Source organism: Rhyacophila brunnea, unplaced genomic scaffold, assembly GCF_057557595.1.
Source record: "Rhyacophila brunnea isolate RB1 unplaced genomic scaffold, BYU_Rbru_1.0 scaffold_15, whole genome shotgun sequence".
NCBI classification, from domain to species: Eukaryota; Metazoa; Arthropoda; class Insecta; order Trichoptera; family Rhyacophilidae; genus Rhyacophila; species Rhyacophila brunnea.
This window is the reverse complement of record NW_028232806.1, coordinates 1029032-1052518: the sequence shown is the minus strand read 5'-3', so window position 1 is coordinate 1052518 and position 23487 is coordinate 1029032. Positions and strand designations below refer to the sequence as shown.

At 32.0% G+C, this 23487-nt stretch overlaps 1 protein-coding gene across 1 annotated transcript in view; it reads right to left on the bottom strand.

The window, feature by feature from the left end:
* The window catches only part of LOC147074747 (trypsin-1-like), a 76506-nt gene extending 59858 nt beyond the window's left edge, over window positions 1–16648 (bottom strand). The window contains exon 1 of the mRNA XM_085942868.1: window positions 15429–16648. Within this exon, the coding sequence (XP_085798994.1) occupies window positions 15429–16518 (1090 nt within the window). The 5' untranslated portion in view covers window positions 16519–16648. The remainder of the gene's footprint in view (window positions 1–15428) is intronic.
* Window positions 16649–23487: the final 6839 nt, after the last annotated feature.

Sequence of the window (23487 nt, the reverse complement as noted above, 5' to 3'; positions counted from 1 at the left end):
CCATATTTGAGGTGTTTCAAATTACTACACCAATAAATCACTACAATATTTATGTATGCAAGATGTTCTAAGTCAAAATTTGGTGAAATTGAGTTATTATCATGTTGAAATTTAATGTGTTGTGCTCTGTAATATGAAACCTCGCATGATGTCTCTATTTCGAGAGTTTGATTGATAATATGTGATTCCAGCGATTCCTCTCTCATTTTCATATATGTATTTAGGCTCTATCTCTATAGATAAAGTAGCCCTCAATATCTTATATACCATGTAAATTAAAGTACATCAAATTATACATAATATCCACTGCAGAAAAGAAAAAGGACGTAACCCTCAGTTTTTTTCAAAATAGGTTTTATTGGATCCAAAGGATGTAAGCTGTAAATGCCGATTTATTATTTAAATTTAGCTGACAATTTAAAAAAGAAGAAAGTGAAGTAGGAAAAACGACTTAACAATCATTTTTGTTGGTTTCTTTTAATTAACACAATAATTAATATCAGATTAGGAATATAAAAATTAAATTATTAATTATCATGAATTTCAAGGTTGTGTATATTTTGTATTTCAACTTTGATCGAAAACCATAGCAATTTTTTTTGAGTCTCCTGTAAAATTTTATTTCTGTAGAGTACCTACGTCCTTTATAAAGTCAATACTATGTAGAAACTGCAAATGTAACATGATGTCTAATTTTAACTCTTTCACCGCAGAACATTTAATTACTATTTAATTACCTCATTTAAAAAAAAACATGCCAATTATATCTAATGCCGACATAACAGCTGTGTCGTCAGCGCTGTAAGGATTCATAAGAACTCTAATGAACGTAATCATCACATTGGAGATATTACAAACACCTGGTGTGTTTTTGTAAAAAAAAAAATATCACAATGTCAACGACGATATTAAATTTTATTTTTCAGTTACAATATAGAAAGCAATAATAAATTGCATTAACAATATATCTTATTAAAGGCAACTATAATGAACACCATTATCAAGATAAAGTAGGTATTTAAAAGTGAGAATTTAATGTGTAGGTGGTTATATATATATATTTCATTTCGCTCTCTTATCCAATGCATCGTAAATAAATAAAATTTTATCTCCTATGACTAAACGCCGGTGAAAGTGTTTGGCAGTGGTAGACAAACGTTGGTTTGCGCGATGTTCAATTTCATTAAAACATACATTTTAGTAAGGTACAATCTCTCGATTATATCATCTTTTGTTGTGTTTGTTGTGTTTTTGTTTGTTAATAGACATTGTGTTGTTTTTTTTTATTAATAGACAATTTGTAATACACTCTATTTTATAGATATATAGATATTTAAAATAAAACTAAACCTCTATTTATAAAATGAATTTATTACTTGGTATTATTCACGACGTATAAAATTGCTTTACGAAACGTGTTTCACGCTTTAGGTGAGATTTTTGAGTTTAATTAATTAAAAAATGGTAGAAAAGGTAGGTACTATTTAAAGTTAGAATGTGATGGTGAAATTCTAAACTACATTTGAGTAGAAAGACTGGGAATTTTTAATTGAAAAAATGTGAAAATTGGGGGGAAAGAAGTTAAAAAGAGTTTAAAATGTTAACAATTATGTAATTTATTGCTCTTAATATTTTAATATATTTTTAGAAACTCTAAACTATTAATTTTTAATACCTAGTATAAAAGCAATTTATTTGTGTTATGAAGGGTTTTGAAATTACTGTTATAATAAAGTTACGATAGTTTTTGATTAGATGGTTTACAAATTCTGAAAAATTGTTTCTGAATGATTAACATCTCATATTATATTACACAATTAAATTAACCAATTAAATATTAGCGACCATCTTTTGCGATTTTGAATCAAACTGCTACATGGCGTCTGGATCCCTCGAAGTTTTAGTTTTAACGTTCTTGCACTAGATAATAATTTATATTTAATTTAATCTATTTTTTATTGATTGATTTTTATTGTTAATCGCATTTTTGTATTTTCGCATTTTTGAATGTTTGTGGCAGAAAAAAATATTTTGTAATTTTTTTTATTTATACTATTTGAATTATATATTGTAAATATTATCTCCTGCGTATAAATACGTCTTCATTCTGTTTAAATAAGCTATCTATAAACATGGTTTAATAACGGTTATTAAATGTAATCTGTTTATTGACTGATTAGTTGATTTTATAATTGTGTTTTTTTTTAGAATTATTAATAACCATATCCTTTCTTTTTCGTACAAGGTAGTTGTTAGTAATTTTAAACAATCACAAACACCCAGGCTTTGAGAAAAACATATAAATATTGTGTCCTCACCGGGAATCGAACCCAGAACACTCGGGTGGAAGGCCAGCGTCTTACGCACTGTACCACAAGAGCCGCCGGTTTTATAATTGTTATATATATATATGAATCGATTAAAATTGGAAATCTTTCAAAAACATTAACGTATGTATCTTATTTTATGTGTATTTTATAAAAACTAAGTGTACTTACTTATAAGATTTTTTGTTATATGGCGTACTCAGATGGTTAAATTATTTTCTCCACGAGACGGAGCGAAAGCTGCACTCCGGTCCATTTCGAACCCTGACTATGTGGAATATTAACATTGATCATTTAACGGAAAGTTGAAAGTTTTTATGACCATATGCGATAGAATATTTCTATATTACAACATATATTTATATCGGTTTTCTATAAATGACAAATTCTAGTTTGTTATTTTTTATCCAAAGAAATATTTTGAGCAACACACATGTCTGAAAGCAATTGTTATAATAGAATACGGCGAATAAATACCAGAGAACTCAGAAATAGTAGGAACTGAAATACCTAACGGGTGTAGAAAAATATGGGATAAACTTAAACATGTGTCAAGAATACGCTTGTCCTACGTTCTGATAACTGCTCTCGGTTTATGCACCGACGCTCAATCAATATTGGTATATTTAAAGGTTGCAACATGCACTATTGCACGTCTAAACAGCGTGGTTCATTTACGTAGGATACTCATACAATTCGAAACCCTGCGTCAAAATTTAGTGTATTGGGGTATAGCCTATCAGAATTCTATTTAATAATATATTCTGTGATAAATACCAAGTCCTCAGCTGAATGCAGAACTATTCTAACTCACATTTGAAATATTTTACAAAAGTGTTCTTCGAAACAGCATATTTAACTCATTAATATAGACACATTTATGCATAATTAGAGGGCTTAATGTCACACAACACTATCTACGAAAGTGCAACTTTACAGGAGAGCCAAAAAAAGTTTTTTTAGTTTCTTGTAACTCAACAAATGAGAAGTTTATTTAAAACCTAATATTCATATTTTATAATTTATGTGTATTGTACATTTATCTTGCTTATGATGTTAAAATTTATAAGTATGTTAAAAAAAATATGAAAACAAAGGTAACTTTATGTAATTAATTTTAAACTTTACTGACGATTTAAGAAGAAACTAGAAAAGATTGACATAAAGTTGTTTGACTCCATGTAGCCGAGAAAGTAAAATAACATCTAAACATAAAAATATTTATAAAAAAAACAATTTTTCTAGATAATGTTGTTTGATTTTAAACACTCGAATTATTGTCATCAATGGTCCAATTAAAATATGATGTATATATTTATCTGTACAAATAATAAATAACTTAAGTAGGTCGTTTCAAAGAACTCCCTTCTAAAATATTTAAAATGTGAGTTAGAACAGTTTTGCATTCAGTTGACGAAAACTTATTTTATAAAATTATTATAAGATGTTTAACAAAATGGTTGGCCACCTCCCCTGTCTCCAATATCCGGTATGCGAAGCCGTAAACTTAACTTGTACATACGAAACGTAGTATTAAGTTATGTAACGGCCTTTGTATTCTTCACTACGCGTCCTGTATTTGGTCATAGGAAATGAATAACAATAATTACTAACACTTAGTATCTCAGCTTCATGTACCTAGATGCGTTGCACACGTAATGCACGTCGTTTTGAATACGTGTATGGTAATTTAAAACATGAAAACCTTTGTTTTCAAGCAAGATTAGTAAACATATTAGTTTTAGGCAGGCGAAAACTTTTACGGTAAAAACAACACAAAAAGAAAATGAAAAATGCTTTATGACACATTTGGGGATCTATTATCTTTATTAGTAACACCAAAAGAATTCTTTATTTCAAAATCTGTACTTGTTGTAGTTTAAACAAAATGACGTAACCCGTGTCCGGATACTTAAGCAGGGAACTCAGAAATAATCTGTTCTGTGGTTGTAAGTATGCAGTTCGCAGTATCTACCGTGAAATGTTGTATCGGAAATATATGTATTATTAAAGACTGTCCAACCTCTTTGGGTAATATAGTACTGAAATAAAACACGGTTCTTGTCGGTTTACACTTTACAGGAAGTCAGTAGCAAACAAATTCTGAAAATAGCCGATATACTGGATTATTTGTGAGGTTAGGTTTTCATTCTCTAAATCATGAATTTTGCCAAAATCAGCTATGAAAATTGAATTAATGTTCATATTGAATTTAATAAAATTGGAGACCGTATAGTGGGATACGGTCATCTCTTTCGTATAAGAAAACTCACGGCAAACTGTGCCACGGTGAAATGTTTTACGTACACTTTACATGTAACCATGCCATTAGGAACAATTGCAACAACGTAGAAAACCGTCAAAATATTAAGAGTATGTTTTAAGGCTTGTTTGCACGGGCTTAGTGCTAATAATTAGCACTAAACTACTCGCACTAGACCGCAGGACCGATTTAGTAATACGCATTATTATTCAGCCGATTTTCAGGTGTCGGTATCAGTGCGAGTAGCGAATACCAATAATTAGTACTAAGCCCATGTAAACATGCCCTTAGAGAAATCAAAGTTTGTGAGGAATATCAGAATATTAATAAGAAGTATATTTGTATCTAGATGAGAACCAACCGAGAGAACAAGCCGGATTTAGAGGAGGATACAGCACTATGGACCATATCCAAGTCGTCAGAGAAATCATAGAGCGGTACCAGGAATACAAACTGCCACTATGCATGGGTTTTATAGACTATGAGAAGGCGTTTGATTCGATAAAGAAATGTTCAATACTCGACGCACTCAGAAAACAAGGAATCCCTGGACGCTATATAAATATTTTCAATAATATATACAGTACCGCAACAGCATCTGTAAATCTCCATAAACCATCGCGCAGATTTCCTATCAGCAAAAGAGTCCGACAAGGTGATACAATCTCACCTAAACTATTTATAGCTACCCTTGAAGACTTATTCAGGCAACTTGACTGGAATGACAAAGGGATCCCCATAAATGGAGAATACCTGAATCATCTGCGCTTTGCCGATGACATAGTAATTTTCTCGCAAGACTCAGAAGACCTCCAAAGCAGAATGCAGGAACTCGCTGAAGTAAGCAACAAAGTAGGTTTGAAAATAAATGTAACAAAGACGAAAGTCATGTTCAACTGCTTTGCAGGCCAAAAAGAGATCCTCATCAATGGCACTCAGCTCGAACAGGTGAAAAGCTAAGTCATGTTCAACTGCTTTGCAGGCCAAAAAGAGATCCTCATCAATGGCACTCAGCTCGAACAGGTGAAAAGCTACATCTATCTGGGACAACAAGTATCTATAGATGGATGTATATTTGATGAAATTGTTCGCAGAGTAAAGCTAGGCTGGAGTGCTTTTGGCCGCCTGAATAATGTCTTCAAAAGTGACCTTCCACTGTGCCTAAAGCGCAAAGTGTTCAACCAGTGTGTGCTTCCCGTGATGACATATGCGTGTGAAACATGGACCCTAAGTAAAAGAGAGATCCAGAAACTTAGAGTAGCACAACGTGGTATGGAGAGGTGCATGCTGGGCATAACGCGAAAGGACAAAAAGAGGAATGAGTGGATAAGGAAGCAGACAAGGGTTTGCGATGTAATAGAGTTTATTAAAAGCCTTAAATGGAGATGGGCTGGACACATAGCTCGAAGAAGAGACAATCGTTGGACAAATCTAGTCATCCAGTGGTATCCAAGAAGTACAAAACGTCCACAAGGTAGACCTAGAGGCCGCTGGATCGATGAAATGATAAAGTTCTGCGGAATTACGTGGCAACGCAATGCACAGGACCGAGAGAAGTGGAAGCAACTTGAAGAGGCCTTCATCCAGCAGTGGATAGATTCAGGCTGATGATGATGATGATATTTGTATCATTATCGTCAGCCAGAGTAGATCCAATGCTGGATGATAGTTTCCAAATTCTGGTTCTAAGAGTTTCACTGCTATGTATCAAAAATATTATCTAAATTAAACTGGAATTTACGTGGTTGAACTTTATTATATCTACTGGTTTTGAAACAAAATTATTTTTAATAAATAAATAAATGATGATTTAATACATGTACCTGTGATGGCCACTTAAAAATTTGGACATATCCGTGTTTGAAAATGCACGATATTATTATTTTTCCGTGATGTTTATACTTATATATATAATATATATGTATATACTATAATATGTCGACAGAGAGGAAAATAAACACGAAAACGCCTCCATGTATTTTATTTGTCTGCCTCGAGTGAAAGTCAGCCGATTTGAATCCTCACGTGACTCATAAAAAATGTTTTTGTCATAACATTCAATAGAAGCCATAGTTTTTTTAAAAAGAATTCAATAACGGATTATTGTATTATGATTATGTACACGCGGGTTTTAGGTGAATAATGGCTGCTTCAAAATACGTAAACGCGGGTTTGAATCTTCTTTCCAGCAAAAGGACCAGTTTGCAAGTTAAATTCACAAAACTATGTCAGATAGGGCAAGAAAATAGGCTACATAGTAAAAAAAAAATGGAAAAGCCCAAATAACCGCTGCAAATAAATCGTACTTCTCATTGCTGCCCATATTCAAATCCAGAAATGTCCACAGAAAAACTAAGACCCGGCTCAATAAAACCGCCATACGCACAGTCGTTGCATACGGGCGCGAGTCATAGACGCTAAATATGAACGCTGCTGAAATGGTGGACTGCTTTGAGAGAAAGATCCTGAGGCGGATATACGGGCCCATAAATGATGGTGGGGAGTGGAGAATTAGGTACAACACGGAACTATACCGCTTATACCAAGATTCCACTCCAATCCAACTCTCCAACTTCATAAAACTCCAGAGGCCAAACTGGGCAGGCCATGTCCAGCGCATGCCTGAGTCACGGATACCGGAGAAGATCCTCGAAGAAAACCCAGGGGGGAAAGGCCAGTGGGAAAGCCACGCACACGATGGGGTGACAACATTACAAAAGATGTTAACCAGCTGCTAAAAATCATGAACTGGAAAAGGCGTGCGGAGGACCGTTCCGCTGGAGGACGGCGGTGGAGGAGGCTAGGGCTCGACTTGAGCTGTAGCGCCATCGAAGAGGAAGAAGTAAAAAAAATGGTAGATTTTTTCAAAATTAAAAAAACTAGCATTTCAAAATAAGCTGACTGGTAACATAAAAAGAACTTACGGTATTTGTCAGGTTGAAGGTCGAATAGGACAAAAAAAGCTACTTCCAAATTTGTAGACCAAATCAACTGTGCCACTGGTTTTTCATTGACTAAGGTTTTGCTTGCCGTTAAATGCCAAGAAGTAAGATAAGCTGGCCATGGAAAAGGTTACACAATGGCCAAATTATCCATTATTACATGGTCGAAGTTTAGGACAGATGAGATGATATACAAGTGTGAATAATATGTGATATTATTTAATTATGAGAGCCTTTGTCAAATATTATAATAACAGTATTATAAAATCCTGCACGTGTTTCTTGTACAAATATAATCTGTATAGCGTTGTGCAATGGCTTTTCGGGGCCAACATTAGTATGCAGGCTTCACACCTCAAAGTATAGTTTGTTCCTGATTTATTATTCTGACTTCACTTTCAAACGAAAGTGAAAATCTAGGTACATATCTATTTAAAGTTAGTTAACTGCGCTTGATTGTCGCTTTACTAATTAGCATGGTCACGCAAGGCCTTTCAGAGTATCCAATTATTATCATCTCTATGAAACAGATGACGAGAAACGATGATAAACTACCTCAAATGGAGTAATAATCCAGCGGGATAGCTTAAACATTATGCACTTTTGTATAAAAGCTTGAACTTTGGCATAATGCATATGTATATCAAACGATTAAACACTTAATTGTATAAAAAATAACCAATCAAAAAAGAAAAAAATGTGGGTGGCCATCTTCGCATTTAATGAGCTACAAATTTAAAAATATGAAGCTTAACCCTGAATCTCAGAAATTATTTAGCACTATAAAATACATGTCATAACTGAAAATCAATTAAATCAGATGGTAATATTACAGAACAATGAATTTTTCTCAACTAATATAGGCAATAAGCAATTCTATATTTATATTAGCAATTCATAATGACAAAGTTAATTCTTTGATAAAAAAAATGCACAATTTGTTGGATTCTACTACCGACACCGCCTAACTATAAACATGAAAACGTTAGAGGCAATTATTAAGGCAACAATTATAAACAATAATCAATATTATTTACTTGCGCACGTGGAAACAATAAAGACACTGCTGCATTTTGCAACAACATATCGCTGTAAAGAAGATTATTGTTAATTGTACTGCCATTTACGTGATAGAACTCTATTATAATGTTTTTATTATATAATTCTACGATTTGCGTTTATAACTGTTTTGGTAATAAACGTGTCGTCAGAACAATCCAAACGTAACTAATGTTAAAATTTAGAAACACGATTTTTTCAATGCATATCGTTTAGGAATGAGGCGTTATTATATTCCTTTTAAAACCCAGCTGCCATGCTTTCTGTAATATTTCTTAAAACAAAATACCTAGTATATACAATTTTCAAGTTGATCTGACATAAATTAACTAAATACCACGGATATAATAATCATGGATAAACTGTTTCTGCACATAGTTTTGACAATGGTATTACAATGAAAATAAATATTAACCAAACAACTAAATTTGTGGTAATAAATAATATTATATTAATAAAATAAAACACACTATGTAGTACTAGTTCTACTTATTTTAATATTAGTCAGGACCGGTTTCATCCGGTTCAAAGGTACATTATCAATTTTATTGGTAAAGAATATAAAATATTTATAATAACAATAAAATTATTTTTAAGTATTCAATAATAATAAAATAAAATTCCAAGAAATTCTCCTTTCAAAAATAAATCAAATAAATTTACGTGGTTTTCAGTAAACATTATTATATTATCCTTTTGAAGCCGACGACACCGGTCCTGATTAATATTAAAATAAGTCAAACTAGTGGGTACTAAATATTGTATTTTATTTTATTCTACTTCTTATCTTGTTCGTTAGAGCTGCACTCGTACCAATCACGGAGGTTCTTACGCCAGAAAAAGCGACGTTATCCAATTGATCTTTCCTTGGACGACAATTCGGAGAATGCTGTAATTTTTTCCTCTCATAATGTGGTCGAGGTACTGTATTTTTTTGGTTTTAATACTATTCAAAACTTCTCGGTCTCAATCGATTGAGAACGTCAACATTATTTTTTTAATTCAATGTATTTCTTGTTGAAAATGTCCCTCTGAGGCGGACGAAACCAGTCCAGATTTATTTATTAATTTATTAAAAATGGAATAAGTACTAAGAAAAATCGGTGTGTGCACTTATGTACGTGCGTTAGAAGTTATACTTCTTTGGCGTAACAAAACAAAATAAGCCGTTACCTGAGACTGGTTACTGTTGATGAAAACGTACGTGATTCATCTGTGTCTCATATAGCACATGATAATTGTAATTTAATTATTGTATTGGACCAAAACTCATGTTTGCTATACAGCGGTTACAATCGATTCAGAAGTGCCCATGATGAATTAATAAAAAAATCAAATTTTAATATATTTTTTGAATTATTTACCAGTTGACCCAACCCAACCCAACGTCCACAAAATTTATTTATTTATTGATATATAATTTTACTCATAAATAATACTTACATAAATAAAGCCTCAAATCTTGATGCACAATCTTTATAATGAAAAATAAATATACACTCAAATATAAATAAAGTTTTATGAAAATAAATTAACAGTGTAGAATGTTAGTCTCCAGAAATTTGTTTATAAACATATATATTTATTATGACACAATATTGGTTATGTTTACAACACGTGCTCTTTACTTGGTTGTATTGAAAGACTAACTAAATGACACTATGTGCATGCGCATGTACCCTTAAGATCGAAATGAATGTAATCATAATACTAAATTATGTATTGCATCGGCGAGCGCAACTTCTTCACACGCCAAAAATACACTCCGATCTGTTTTCCCAAACGCGCCAAAAGAAGTATAACTACAAAAATTTACGTTTTATTAAATTAAATTAATAATCAGTGTATTTCCACCAAAAATTGATAGTTAACACCGTACAAGAGATAAAATACTATTATGCAATTGAATTTTATCAGTTAAGTGTTGGTTCAGTTACTACATAATTGTTTGTTTTTTGTTTACAACACTTTAATCACTCAACAGTGCACTATGTAATAATAAAATTATGGAAATTGCACGTCATGCGTTTAAATTTCATTGCATTTTGAATGCAATAAAGAGTTTACTATGCGTCTACACATAACGATGTGTTTACTGAATACAATACTACATAATGTTATTATCAACGCTGAGTGATGCATCTTTTGAACGAATACCATCACGATATAATATAAAATGGAAAGTGAAATGACGTATGATCGAAGATGAAAAATCGTCTTTAATGCAGACAGACCATTCAATTTTATATATGAAAGTGAATTTGAAAAAGATTTCTTTGTTTCTCCATCACCACTCAGGACTGCGATTCCTTTTAAATGTCATACGTATCTCTCAAGCTATTCATGCATTCCGTCATCAAAATAGTTGAAAGTCTATAATATAAAAAAATTGTACCTACATAATTAAAAAAACATATGGATTATTACATATATAATAATATATGTATCAGTAGCGAAGGGTGGAGGTAGGCTGCTAAGATCCGGAATAAATGGTGCACATTTAAGTCTTTGTCAGTCATACGTATTTGTTTTTATTTAACTAAGACTGCAATTTACAGATGGTGTTGGTTAGTTTTTAAAAATCAATTAAACCCTGCCTAAACCAAACGATAATACTTTTGGTATACGTTGGGCAATACGACAAAATTGTGCACACTTTTTCATTCATACTTATTTGTTTTCGTCGGAATTATATTGTTGGTTAATTTTTTTAAATTCATTAAGTCTGCCTAAAGCAAACTATAATAGATAAAAAATATTATTTTATCTATAAAATATCCATAGTTATGTTTGATTTAATTGCATAATTTTAGATATTTTTTTATAGATAGACGCGTATTTTTTTACTGTTAACTATTATGGCTTGGCTTACGCAGTGTTTAATTTAATTTTAAAAACTAAACAACACCATCTGTAAATAATCGTAGTCTTATTTCAATGAAAACAAATACGTATGGCTGACAAAGTTTAGTTTGCACTATTTATTGATGATATTAACAGCCTATCTCCACCCTTCGGCACTGATATGTTTATACCTATGTAACCGCCCACGATGAGAGAATCCAGGGTCTAATAGAACAAATACACATATTATTATTTTTCGATTTGTGTGTTGAAGTCAGAGTATGGATCTAGTAGGTTGAGCAAGTGGCCAACATGCATTTCTCGTAAAAACAAAAATCTGTTAATACAAACCTCCACTCTGTGGAAGCCCATGATATTATTAGAATCGAACATAGTCAAATTAAATAAAGAAATATCTAATACATCGACTACCTAATCTGCAAACCGGCTAACTCCATTTGGGAAATTGTTCAGGAAGGAGAAAATAATTTAACTATCGAGCGGAATTTAACAATTGCAAAAGAGCACTGCAGAATAAGCTGAACCATGAATTATTACACTATTTTAGCTTCCCTTTTATATATAAAGAAGTTTTATATAAAGAGCGGAGTTGTTCATTTTGCACTTACAATTGGGTTTTTTGTGTGAAGAACGATAACGCATTTATTTATAGGTGTAGGTGTTTGAAATGCTTTATAACAAATGCCATCAAAATCTCATTTTTGGTTAAAAGTGCAGTTGGCTGGTTAAGCAGTCGATATTGCTTTTAACACTTCAACAGACCATGAGGAGCATTGACAGTGGTGTAGTGAAATAGTAGACATCACAAACACCATCACACTCACATAAATATATTATGACCTCACCGGTAATCAAACCCAGAGCCCACGGATAAAAAGCCAGTGCCTAACGCACTGGACTACGGGGGCCGCTTCTCTATGATATCTTCTCAATGACAGTAAATTAATTGTCATTTGTTTTTAATATAAAAATGACGTACTTTATTGCTAATTCGCTAATTATGTGCCAATGTTTAAAAATATTCAATAAGTATGATTTTGACTATTGCAGTGTAGACGCAGTATTTTATTACAAGCAAATATTACCAGGTGACAGCACCTACCACCTGTCAACATTCTCATACGTCTTCTCCCTGCCTTCCTCTTTCTAATATATTTACGTGTATATTCTGTCTTATTGTCTTTTTTCTGTTATTTCCGACTCAATTATTTGTCTGTGACCTGCTGCATCAACCTGACGGAGTCTTTATAGAGTCTGCTGATTTTTCCGACTACGTTATTGCTGAACTCGTTCAGTTGCCATCAAACAGCGACGCTTAGCTGATGGTTCTACCTCATTTATAATATTTGATTGATTTTGTATGTTGCCAAGGTTACAGTAGATTACAGTACCCTATCTCTTCACATACTTTTTGCTGTCTATATGATTAGCTTCGTTTTTTTGTTATATGTATTAAATTTCTATCTTTTTTTGTTAATTTCCTTACGCCCTTTCTCTCCCCGGTACTTTGTATTAGAGTAAAATCGATAAACTCAGCCAAAGCTCACTTGAGAGCGTGGCGACCTCAGTCTCGGGAAACTGCTCCTGGGAGATTACCAGGCGTAAACCACTGTACAGATGCTTCACATCAAATGTAGTGCCTCGTAATACGCTCGATTAAGACCGAGTGTGGTGCGGGACGGGTTTGGTTTGGAGGGCGTGTTTGTGTTAGTACCCTATCTATATTAAGATGAATTATGATTTAGCACTCAAAGCAAAGAAGTTAAACTTTCAATGTGCGTTTCCTACACACTAACTCATAGTTTTCTATCAGCCTATTAATAGTTAACACCATTAAAATAATAATCGTTTTGCAGTTGACTATTACCATATTTTCTATTTGTATTAATTATTAAGAGTTAGTAGACGTTATCAAAACATAAGATACGATTGTCGTTTCTCTAAAAACCTCACGGGCCTTAATAGGTAATAACTTCATAATGTGTACCTGTCTGTTTAAATCTGGGAATAAAGACAATTCGAGACAAAAATATGAAATTTCAAATGTCATGTCACAATTAAAATACTTCTAAAACCCAACACAAACTCAAAATAAACAAAAAAAAAAATACTAAAAACAGAAAAAAAGCATAGTGTAAAAGCAACACAAAAGAAAAGAAAAAAAACAATACATTTGACACATATAAACGTATTTAATTTATTAAGAAAATTGAGTCAAGTACACAGTTATCATGAATATCTATTATTTACAATATTGGGAATTTAAAAAGGCACATTAATTAGCAATACAAATAAAAGCAAGTTTTATGATACAATTCAGATAACTTTGGCTTTATATTTATTTCTAGTACGAGGGTAGATTGAAAAGAATTGTAAATATCTATGAGATATAGTAAACTAAAATAAATGTGGCAAATATCATTTTTAAAACGATTTCTATCAAAATTTAAGTCAGATCCAACTCGTCGTTAATGCTGGATAGGTCATCTGGATCGTACACTTTCGCATTTACCGCATCAATGAGAAAAAACGAATTATATTGCCCACGAAATATTTTTATTTGAATAAGTTAATGGTCGCGTAGATTAAAATCGAGTTGAACGAAGTTCACGAGGACTCCGTACTTCTGTTGAAAAATTTTATTATGGCAATTTTTCAATTTTTCGACGCTACGAAAAAATGTGTACTTTCTTTTTACAAAACTTTTCAAAGTTCCCTCGTAATAATGTGCAATATTTTCTTTATTTATTTACAAGGATATCGATGTGTGCGTCAGTAAATATTTGGTGAATCTTATAAAGAGTGAATAATAATTTGAGAAAAAGTGAGTCAAAGTTATTTGAATATTATGTAGAAAAAAATATTTACAGTAAGTTGAAATTATATGCTGGCCTGTATTATTTTTAACTGCATGTATTTAGTAATTCAGTTTATGTGCATTTAATGTATTGTCTAAAACAATAAAATAAGATAGGTATGTAAAGTAAAAAAATAATAAAAACAATAATTATTATATTTGAAATAATAGTAAATATCGTTGATTAAGGGGATGCGATTTAAAGGGACATAATATGTGGCTTGTAAGAAAAAAACAAAAAAATAAATCTTCGTTTTATCTTGTAAATCTCATAAATAAAAAAACCAGGTTTTTTTGAAACCGTGTAAACAACTTTTCTATCCAAAATGACGACAATTCCTGGTATGTGTGGGCTTATTTATAAAATTATTACACGTATTATGGGTGAAAGAGTAAACAAAAGTGAATATTCGATAACTAATATATAAAAATGAGTTTTACAAGATAGTACAACGGACATGCATATTTTATGCGTGTGAAAAGATTCACAACTGTTTTCTATGTATATTTCATTTATTATTATAGATTTTTGAAAGACAAAACCGCATAAGTGATTTTTTGATATTTTGTTTATTCTTGCGGTCTATAAATCAGTATGTACATTGAAAAAATGTATCGTTTAATACTTTTTTTCACGTCCTAAACTCAGTTTCACCATATTACATGATTTAAAATTCTGGTTAAGTACCTACATTGGGACTTCGTGGTTTTTGCTTTACAGAAACGTTATTAATAGTCACTTGTGTGGTTTTGTCTTACAATTTTGTTGATGTCTGCTTTTTCCGGAAACATGAATGGGAAACACTAATATAATAGTAAATTCAATAAACTTGATTCAACTGTCCATTTGGAGTCCTTCCATCGCATGTTTTTATTAATAGATAAAATTGTTGTTTTATAATTATTAAAATATTTAATTATTTAAAAAACCAATATAAAGATATTTTATTATATTTGTTTCTTTTAAAATGGTTTCAAGTATTTCAGTGAAATTAAAAAATCTAAATTATCAAGGATGTAAATAAACCATTTGACACTTTACTATTATTTCAAATTGATTATTAATACAATGCCTAATGATACAAAAGCAAATAATAATGAATGTTATATTTTACCTCTTTCTCGTATCTGGCCGTCTTCAGTGGCGCCAATATCCTGCAGATTGAAGTCGTTCCTGATCTCCTGGACCGAAGACAAGTCGTTCAATCCAAAATTCTGGTCCCTGAACACCACATTGTCGTTGTTGTAGTTAATCCCATTCGACAGAGAGTTTCCGGTCCCTCCTTGATGAGAGTTCGACTGGAACTGGACTCCATTCTCAGGAGTGTAAGGAAATACGACTCGGGGAGTCCTGGACTTCCACATCGGAGTCAACGGTGACTTTTGAGCGAAACCATTGTTGAAAAAAGTGTTTTTAACAATCGGAGAAAATTCGGCTGGATTTGGGAACGCACTACCACTATTGAAGTAAGCGTTGAAGTCATTGTTGAAAGACTTAGGTGGCATGAAATAAGGACTATGGAAAGGATATCTTGGATGGAATGGTTTAGAAACTGCATAGTTTTCACTCGGTCGAAAGTTAATGTTATTTCTTAGTAAGTGAGGAGAAAACTCTTGATAGTTTACTGGTGAAGGACTGTAATCATCGTGGTATCTCGCATTGTTTGGAGACTCTTGATTGCTATGGTTTTCGTAAGCTGCCTGTTCACCTGTTTCTTCATTCGAATTGAAATTAGGTTCAGACGCTGCATCGTCATAATCGGTATCGTCTTGGAATTTTATTTTCGTATTCCTAAACGGAATATTATTTCCGTTGCTATATTCTTCGTTTACTCTTCCTTGGTGACCATTAAATTCACCGCCTCCTTCCCGGTATCGACTCTCTTCCCTGTATGGTTCATCTCTGAAAGTTATCTGTGATCTTCGCGCTCCCGAAGGTTCTTCAGGAAAGCTACCAGCGCCTTGAGAAGACGCCGGTATTTCTCCAATGGCATCTGGGAAATTTTGCAAGTCTACACTTTTCGCCTCTCTCGATTTGAATTTGTTAAATTGGCTATCTTTAAACGGGGGGCTCTGTACGAGTATTCTTCTGATGTTTTTGTCATCGTGAAGTTTCAGGGGTCTTCTTCCAGGGCTATCTATCGCTTGTGCCAACAGCAGACCCATAATCAATACTAATATCTTCCATCTTGGTTCGACCAACATTATACTACAAACAAAAAATGGCTTACACTAACTCAATCCCTGCGTGGTATTAATGATGAAGATCTTAATATTCTTTGTCGTGGTGGATGAAATATTCTTTAACTTATAATTGTCATCCATTTACAGCAGTATTTTACGTAAGTTAACCTTTCTCCACATAACTATAAACTTGATAGATCATCAAGCCAGAATGTGTATATGATCTACACTAGTGAGATAATGATTATCTCTCTCGTATTCACTTGTGACGTTAACATTATTATAGTGTAAAACTTTGTTCAAGTATTCAGTTAAAACTCCATCAAAAGGATAAGTATACTATCGTATCCTGTTGCACAATAAATGTATATATTTCTTGTCTAAACATTATTTCTTTCACTCAGATCCTTTTAAGAATAAGTCATTATTGTGCATCTAATTATATTTTCACTTTCTTTTTGTAAGTTCTTGAAATGTTAAATAAATTTAAGTTTACAACTAAATATACAATAATATATCATAGAGGTACGTAATGTTGAATTACTATTTAATTTACTTGCTCTGATGCTATATAACTATCAATGAATTTTTAATGTCAAATTATCTTATGCACATCTCTTCTTTTACACTGTTTTTTTACCGCCACTTTATTTTGAATTTATGTATTATTTATTGTCTATGTCAAAATCTGCAATAACTATAGACATTAGAAAAATAAACATAATTAGTTTTTTTATATTTTTAAATATCATTTTTCTTAACAACATCTTTATTATTAATATTATTACGTAGGTAACCGTATTTTAAAAAGTTAAATATTTTAAATTGTCAATTTACCGTAAAGAATAGTGTACAGATTTAATTAAAGTAAAGATATATTTATTTTTTTGTTGCTTTTACTTATTTTTTGAATGGCTTTATAGCATATTATGCCATTCTTAAGGTAATATAAATATAATCTCTTGAAAATGACCTTTACAACGAGCCCTAGATGTCAAGAAAAGACCCAATAAAGAACACAATATGATGACGAATTATATATATTACGTAAAACATGTAGTTTAATCCCGATCAGAACCAGTTTCGTCTGTTTAGTTAGTAAAACTTATACTTGAATATGTATTTGAATTAACATACCAGTAACTTCTTAAATAACATTGACAGTTAATATGATTTAAGTATGTAGCGTCTTTATTATTAAACACATATAATATTCATTTCAAGAGGTACACCAATCCGCAATTCAAATGTTTACAAAATTAAAACAGAATAAATAAACTCTTTCTTGATTTCATTATCAATTTTAGATGTCATATGATTTAAAATAAACTTACATCACCTTGAAATAAGAGTACGTAATGTTTAAAAAAGCAAAGTAACATAGACTGTGTAGAATATTTTATATTATTTTTAATATTAATAATATCGACCGAAGGTACTTGATAGAATTTGAATTTAAATTCTAATGGCTTTAAGTTTTGTACTATTCCATTTAGGTCGTTTTTTGCGACCTGGGTTTCACCTTTCGGCGTCTTCAGGCGCCGTGTACGAAGCGAAAGTTAGTAACGATTATAAACTCAATAATTTTGTAGTATTTAAAAAATGGCGCCAATTTATTTGATTTCCTTTTCCTTTTTGACCCCAACTGATATCTAAATATAAAAAATACGATAATGTTTGTTTGCTCAAATTTCCTTTACTGCAAATTACAATTTTTAAATATCACGACAGAGAAAATTTGCATATTTTGGATACGTTTTTAATTTCTTTTGTTTGACTTAGCTGTCAGAGCTATTTTCACTTTGAAATTTTCTATGCCTAGGTACAGATATTTTACCACGTTTTTATTAGCTCGTATTCTTGTTTGTCCAATACAAATCTTGTTTAACTAACTTCCCGACTAGCTAGTCATTTTAAACTTTTAGAATATATCAGAACACAATGCCAATGCATTCTTTTAATACTTTTAGCCATCTTTAATCAGAATTGAATTCATTTTCAGTTAATTTTGTTTTGTATGAAAAGTTATTTCGGAAAAAATTCGTAATAAAAAGTAAAACACTATTATTGGTTGCTAAGGGGGTCCTAGTAACTAAATTATTAATATATACGTACGTTACTATGGAAATCAATATGAAATGTCAAAATGACATTTCAGTATTCTATATTTATTAAGTATTTCTATCAAGTACATTTTTTTTGATCGTATAAGCTAGTCAAGTCAAGTTATGATTCCACAGAAAATTTAAAAACGTTGTATATAAAAAGTACTTTTTATCTTGTAATTATTTTTGATACGTTTTTAATTTCTTTTGTTTGACTTAAGATATTTTCACTTTGACATTTTCTATGCCTAGATACAGATATTTTAATATTGAAGAATGTACCTAATTATTATTGTTTTGATATCGTGCAATGCTGGGTACTTCAGCTATTAACAAATAAACGTAGCGCATTATAATACTACCCATTTTGGATACTTAATCTGTTTGATGGTACTAATTTGAAATATTTTTCTTACATTAATTAGTTATTCTTAACCTACACTTACACCTCGTATCTTACATTTAATATTTTCGATAGAGGGAATAAAAATTAACATTAAAAAAATCAGCGCGTTAGAAGTTATATTTCTTTGGCGTAACAAAACAAAATACAAAACTCGTGGTAACCTAGATTCTTCGACTAGGACTAAAAAGGACCGCTTATTGGAACGCCGTTGGTTTATTTCTATACACTTTAAGTTATATTACTAAATTATATAATTATTTATCGTTGTTTTTATTTTTAAGGTAACAACTCAGCTACTATGACGATTAATAGTTTATTTACGTAAGGAATTGCAAATGATCGACAATAATAAACTCGCTGCCTAGGCAACGGAACAATTCTCAACTATAATATTATACTGTATAATCGTCACGATTGGAGTATCCTACTGTGTCGTAAAGATAGTGCGTTCGGCTGATAACCGAAAATAACCGAATAAACCGAAACGTGAAAAAAAAAAAATGTGTTACATGTCACACGCCAAAAATACACTCTGATCTGATTTCCCAAACATGCTAAAAGAAGTATAACTTCAAAAATAAACTAAATTATTTTTGCAGTATTTTTGTTTTTATTTAATTTCAATTATTAGTTTCTGTATAACATGTTCGGCCCGGACCGAACAACCTGGAGAGACTGGTGGTATTGGATGGCTTCCGGGAAAGGTGAAGCATATGAACAGCATCAGCGCGTTAGAGCGACCAAGTTGAGGAGTTGAAGCAGAAGATCGAGAGGGATGGAAAGCCTTAGTGGCTCGAAGGATTACTAAATTCAAAGGTGATTACAATTCTTTGTCATAAGGGAACTACCAAGAAGACTTCCCCTTGTCAAAATTTTTCAATGTCAGATACGAGGTGTCAATGTTATCATCGATAAGGTAAGTATATAATTATTTTTATTTATTTAGTTTTTTTCGTATACGTATGTACCAGTGGCGAAGGGTAGATATAGAATGTTAAGATCCACCAAAAATAGTGCACACTAAACTTTGTCAGTTATACGTATTTGTTTTCATTGAAATAAGACTACAAGTTACGGATAGTATTAGTTAGTTTTTAAAAACCAATTAAACCCTGTTTAGTCAAGCCATAATAGATAATAGTCAAACAATACTCTTATATCTATAAAATGTCTCAAAGTATGCAATTAAATCATACGTAACTTTAGATATTTTATAGATAGAATAAAATTTTGTAGTTTGGCTCAGACAGGACTTTATGAATTTAAAAAATGAAACATAAATATGTGTAATAAATGTACTCCTAATCAAACGAAAACAAATAAGTATGAATGAAAAGTGTGCACAAATGGTTTGGTTTAGGCAGGGTTTAATTGATTTTTAAAAACTAATTAACGACATCTGTAAATTGTAGTCTTAGTTCAATAAAAACAAATACGTATGACTAACAAAGTTTAATGTGCACTATTTATGGCGGATCTTAACAGACTACCTCCACCCTTCGTTACTGGTATATACTTACATACTTTTACTGGTATTATTTTAATATATTAATTATCTGTTATTTATAATTATTTTATATTTTCTGTTCCTTTATGTTTTTACTGTGTATTATGGAGTAGATATTAATCAATTACTATTATGTCATAATAATTTTATTTAGAAGCCAGCGGTAAACACATTTTGAATAATTACAATATAAAAAGAACTTTTTATATACAATGTTTTTAAATTTTCTGTTGAATTATTATGCTCAATATGCTCAAACTTGATATGAAGTAAATAAAAAAACAAACAAACAAACAAATAAATATAGAAATGCTGAATAGTGCAATGTCATTTTGATTTCCATAGTAACGCACGTATATATTAATAATTTAGTTGCTAGGACGAACCAGTTAGCAACCAATAATAGTGGATTGGATTACGGATTTCTTCCGAAATAACTTTTCATACAAAACAGGATTAACTGAAAATGAATTCAATTCTACTCAAAGATGGCTAAAAGTATTAAAAGACTGCATTGGCGTCGTGTTCTGATATCTTCTGAAAGTTTCAAATGCCTAGCTAGTCGGGAAGTTAGTTAAAAATCGATTGCAAGATTTGTACCGGATAAACAACCACCGGACAAATAAGAATACGAGCTAATAAAAACGTTCCAAAATAGCCGATATACTGGATTATTTTTTAGGTTGGGTTAGTTTAGGTTAAGTTAGGATAGGTTAGGTTAGGTTAGGTTTTCATTCTTAAATTCATGAATTTTGCCAACATCGACTATGACAATTAGCGCGGTTTACGCCTGCCTTCTTCATAACCGGCTTGTACCGTTTTTTCTTCTAAATAAAAATAAATATTTGAAATATTATTGTATTATTCATCTAATTTTTACTTCTTCACCGTTATATAAATAAGGTTTTCTTAAACGTTGTTGGTAATATTAAATTATTCAATCCGATAACAATATTATTTTAATCATGGCCAGTAGCATTGGCCACTGAAGATTATAATATACGTATGCGTGGTTACCTAACACCGTAGCACCGCGCGTGTCTGTTAAGATTTCACTTTCCCGAGAAGCACCGCTCGACATTCGTTTACTTTCGATAGTTCAACTTTCCCCGCGCGGTGACGTCTCCGAGCGTTCGTCACGGAGCGAAATAATCCCTCGAGCAGGCACTGGCTTTGGCACCACGGTTGGCACCACCTTGACACGGCACCGGTCTGCGCGGCGGCCAAAAAAAGACTAACGAATATTTTTCAACGAGAGCCTCTCGAGACCCGCGACTTGCCGGGTGTATTGTGTTATACAAACTGTCAATGGCGCCATACAATTTCTTTTTATTGCTGATTAATATTGTTGCGAAATTATGTAGTGGAAAATGGCGCCCGGACAGCGATCGCATCTTGTCTGATGGGTCACTGACGTATGCGTTCAGAAACATAACAAACGACTTCCCGATAAGACCGTTAAAATATTGCGAATATATTAATTAGAATAATCTGGTGACAAATTCCTACATGTTACAAAGGTCTGCATCATTAATGTGGAAGGAATTTTCTATTACAGGATGATAAAGGTTAAGTTGTATGAAGTAATTTTAATACTGATTAGCGACGGAATAAACATTAAGAGTGTCAACAGCTTCAAATACTTGGGGGTAGACATTACGGGATAATATGACATCTTCCAAAGAGAGCTCTCGATCCGAAAGGGAATTTTCTTCTTTTCGATTGACCTATTGGGATTAATAAGGATGACGGGTTACGGTTAAAAACGTCATGGCTTCCGGCAATGCCAGCAAAATCCAATATTCGATCCGGTATCTCTGGCCATAACGATTGACACATTACTCTGAGCAACGTTTGCTCTTAGCTAATCGGATTCCTTTTGGCATTATTGGATCGACATTTGCATTCATACACCTACACTTCATCATAACACATATCTCTTGATAATGGCCTCTGCCACAAGCCCGAAACGTCGAGGAAAGAAGGAAGAAATACACGCGTCCTGTAAACATAGTTATTATTACCACGTTTTTCTTAGCTCGTATTCTTGTTTGTCCGGTGGTTGTTTATCCAGTACAAATCGTGCAATCGATTTTTAACTAACTTCCCGACTAGCTAGGCATTTGAAACTTTTAGAATCTAGCAGAACACGATGCCAATGCATTCTTTTAATAGCATTTAGCCATCTTTAAGCAGAATTGAATTCATTTTCAGTTAATTCTGTTTTCTATGGAAATTTATTTCGAAAAAAAAATCGTAAAAAGTAAAACACCATTATTGGTTGCTAAGGGGGTGGTCCTAGCAACTAAATTATTGATATATACGTGCGTTATTATGGAAATCAAAATGAAATGTCAGAATGACATTTCAGTATTCTATATTTGTTTTTTTTTATTTAAGTACTTCATATCAAGTACAAGTTTGAGCATAATAATTCAACAGAAAATTTATAAACGTGGTGTATAAAAAGTTCTTTTTATCTTGTATTTTTTTGTAGATAGGATAGGACATATTTCCAGAATGCCACGGATAAATATGCAGTATTATCAACCAGTTCTTGCGAACCTTAGTATGATACCGTTGCCTAAAGAAGATGGGTCTGTTACTTTTGTTCTTTACTTGACTAAGCATGCATCATGAATCTAGAAGAAAGTAAATTTTGTTTGTACTTTTTAATTATGTTTTAAAATTCGCCTCGCACACGCGTTGCGCAACGGCTGCGTTGTCCGCATGTAGTGTTATTATTACAATAACTCATATGCGGAGTTAATTAACATATATTATTATGATTACAACATTTTTTATGGCGCTGTAAACGGTTTTGCGTTTCGTAAATCTTTCACCTGTCATTCAGAGACTCAAGAACTCAATGGTAACGATTAAATGAACGTGTGATACTAACTTTCGGATTATAATTTAGATTTTTTTTTGTGACTTATGTTATGTATATAATATGTTCTGAAATCATGTTA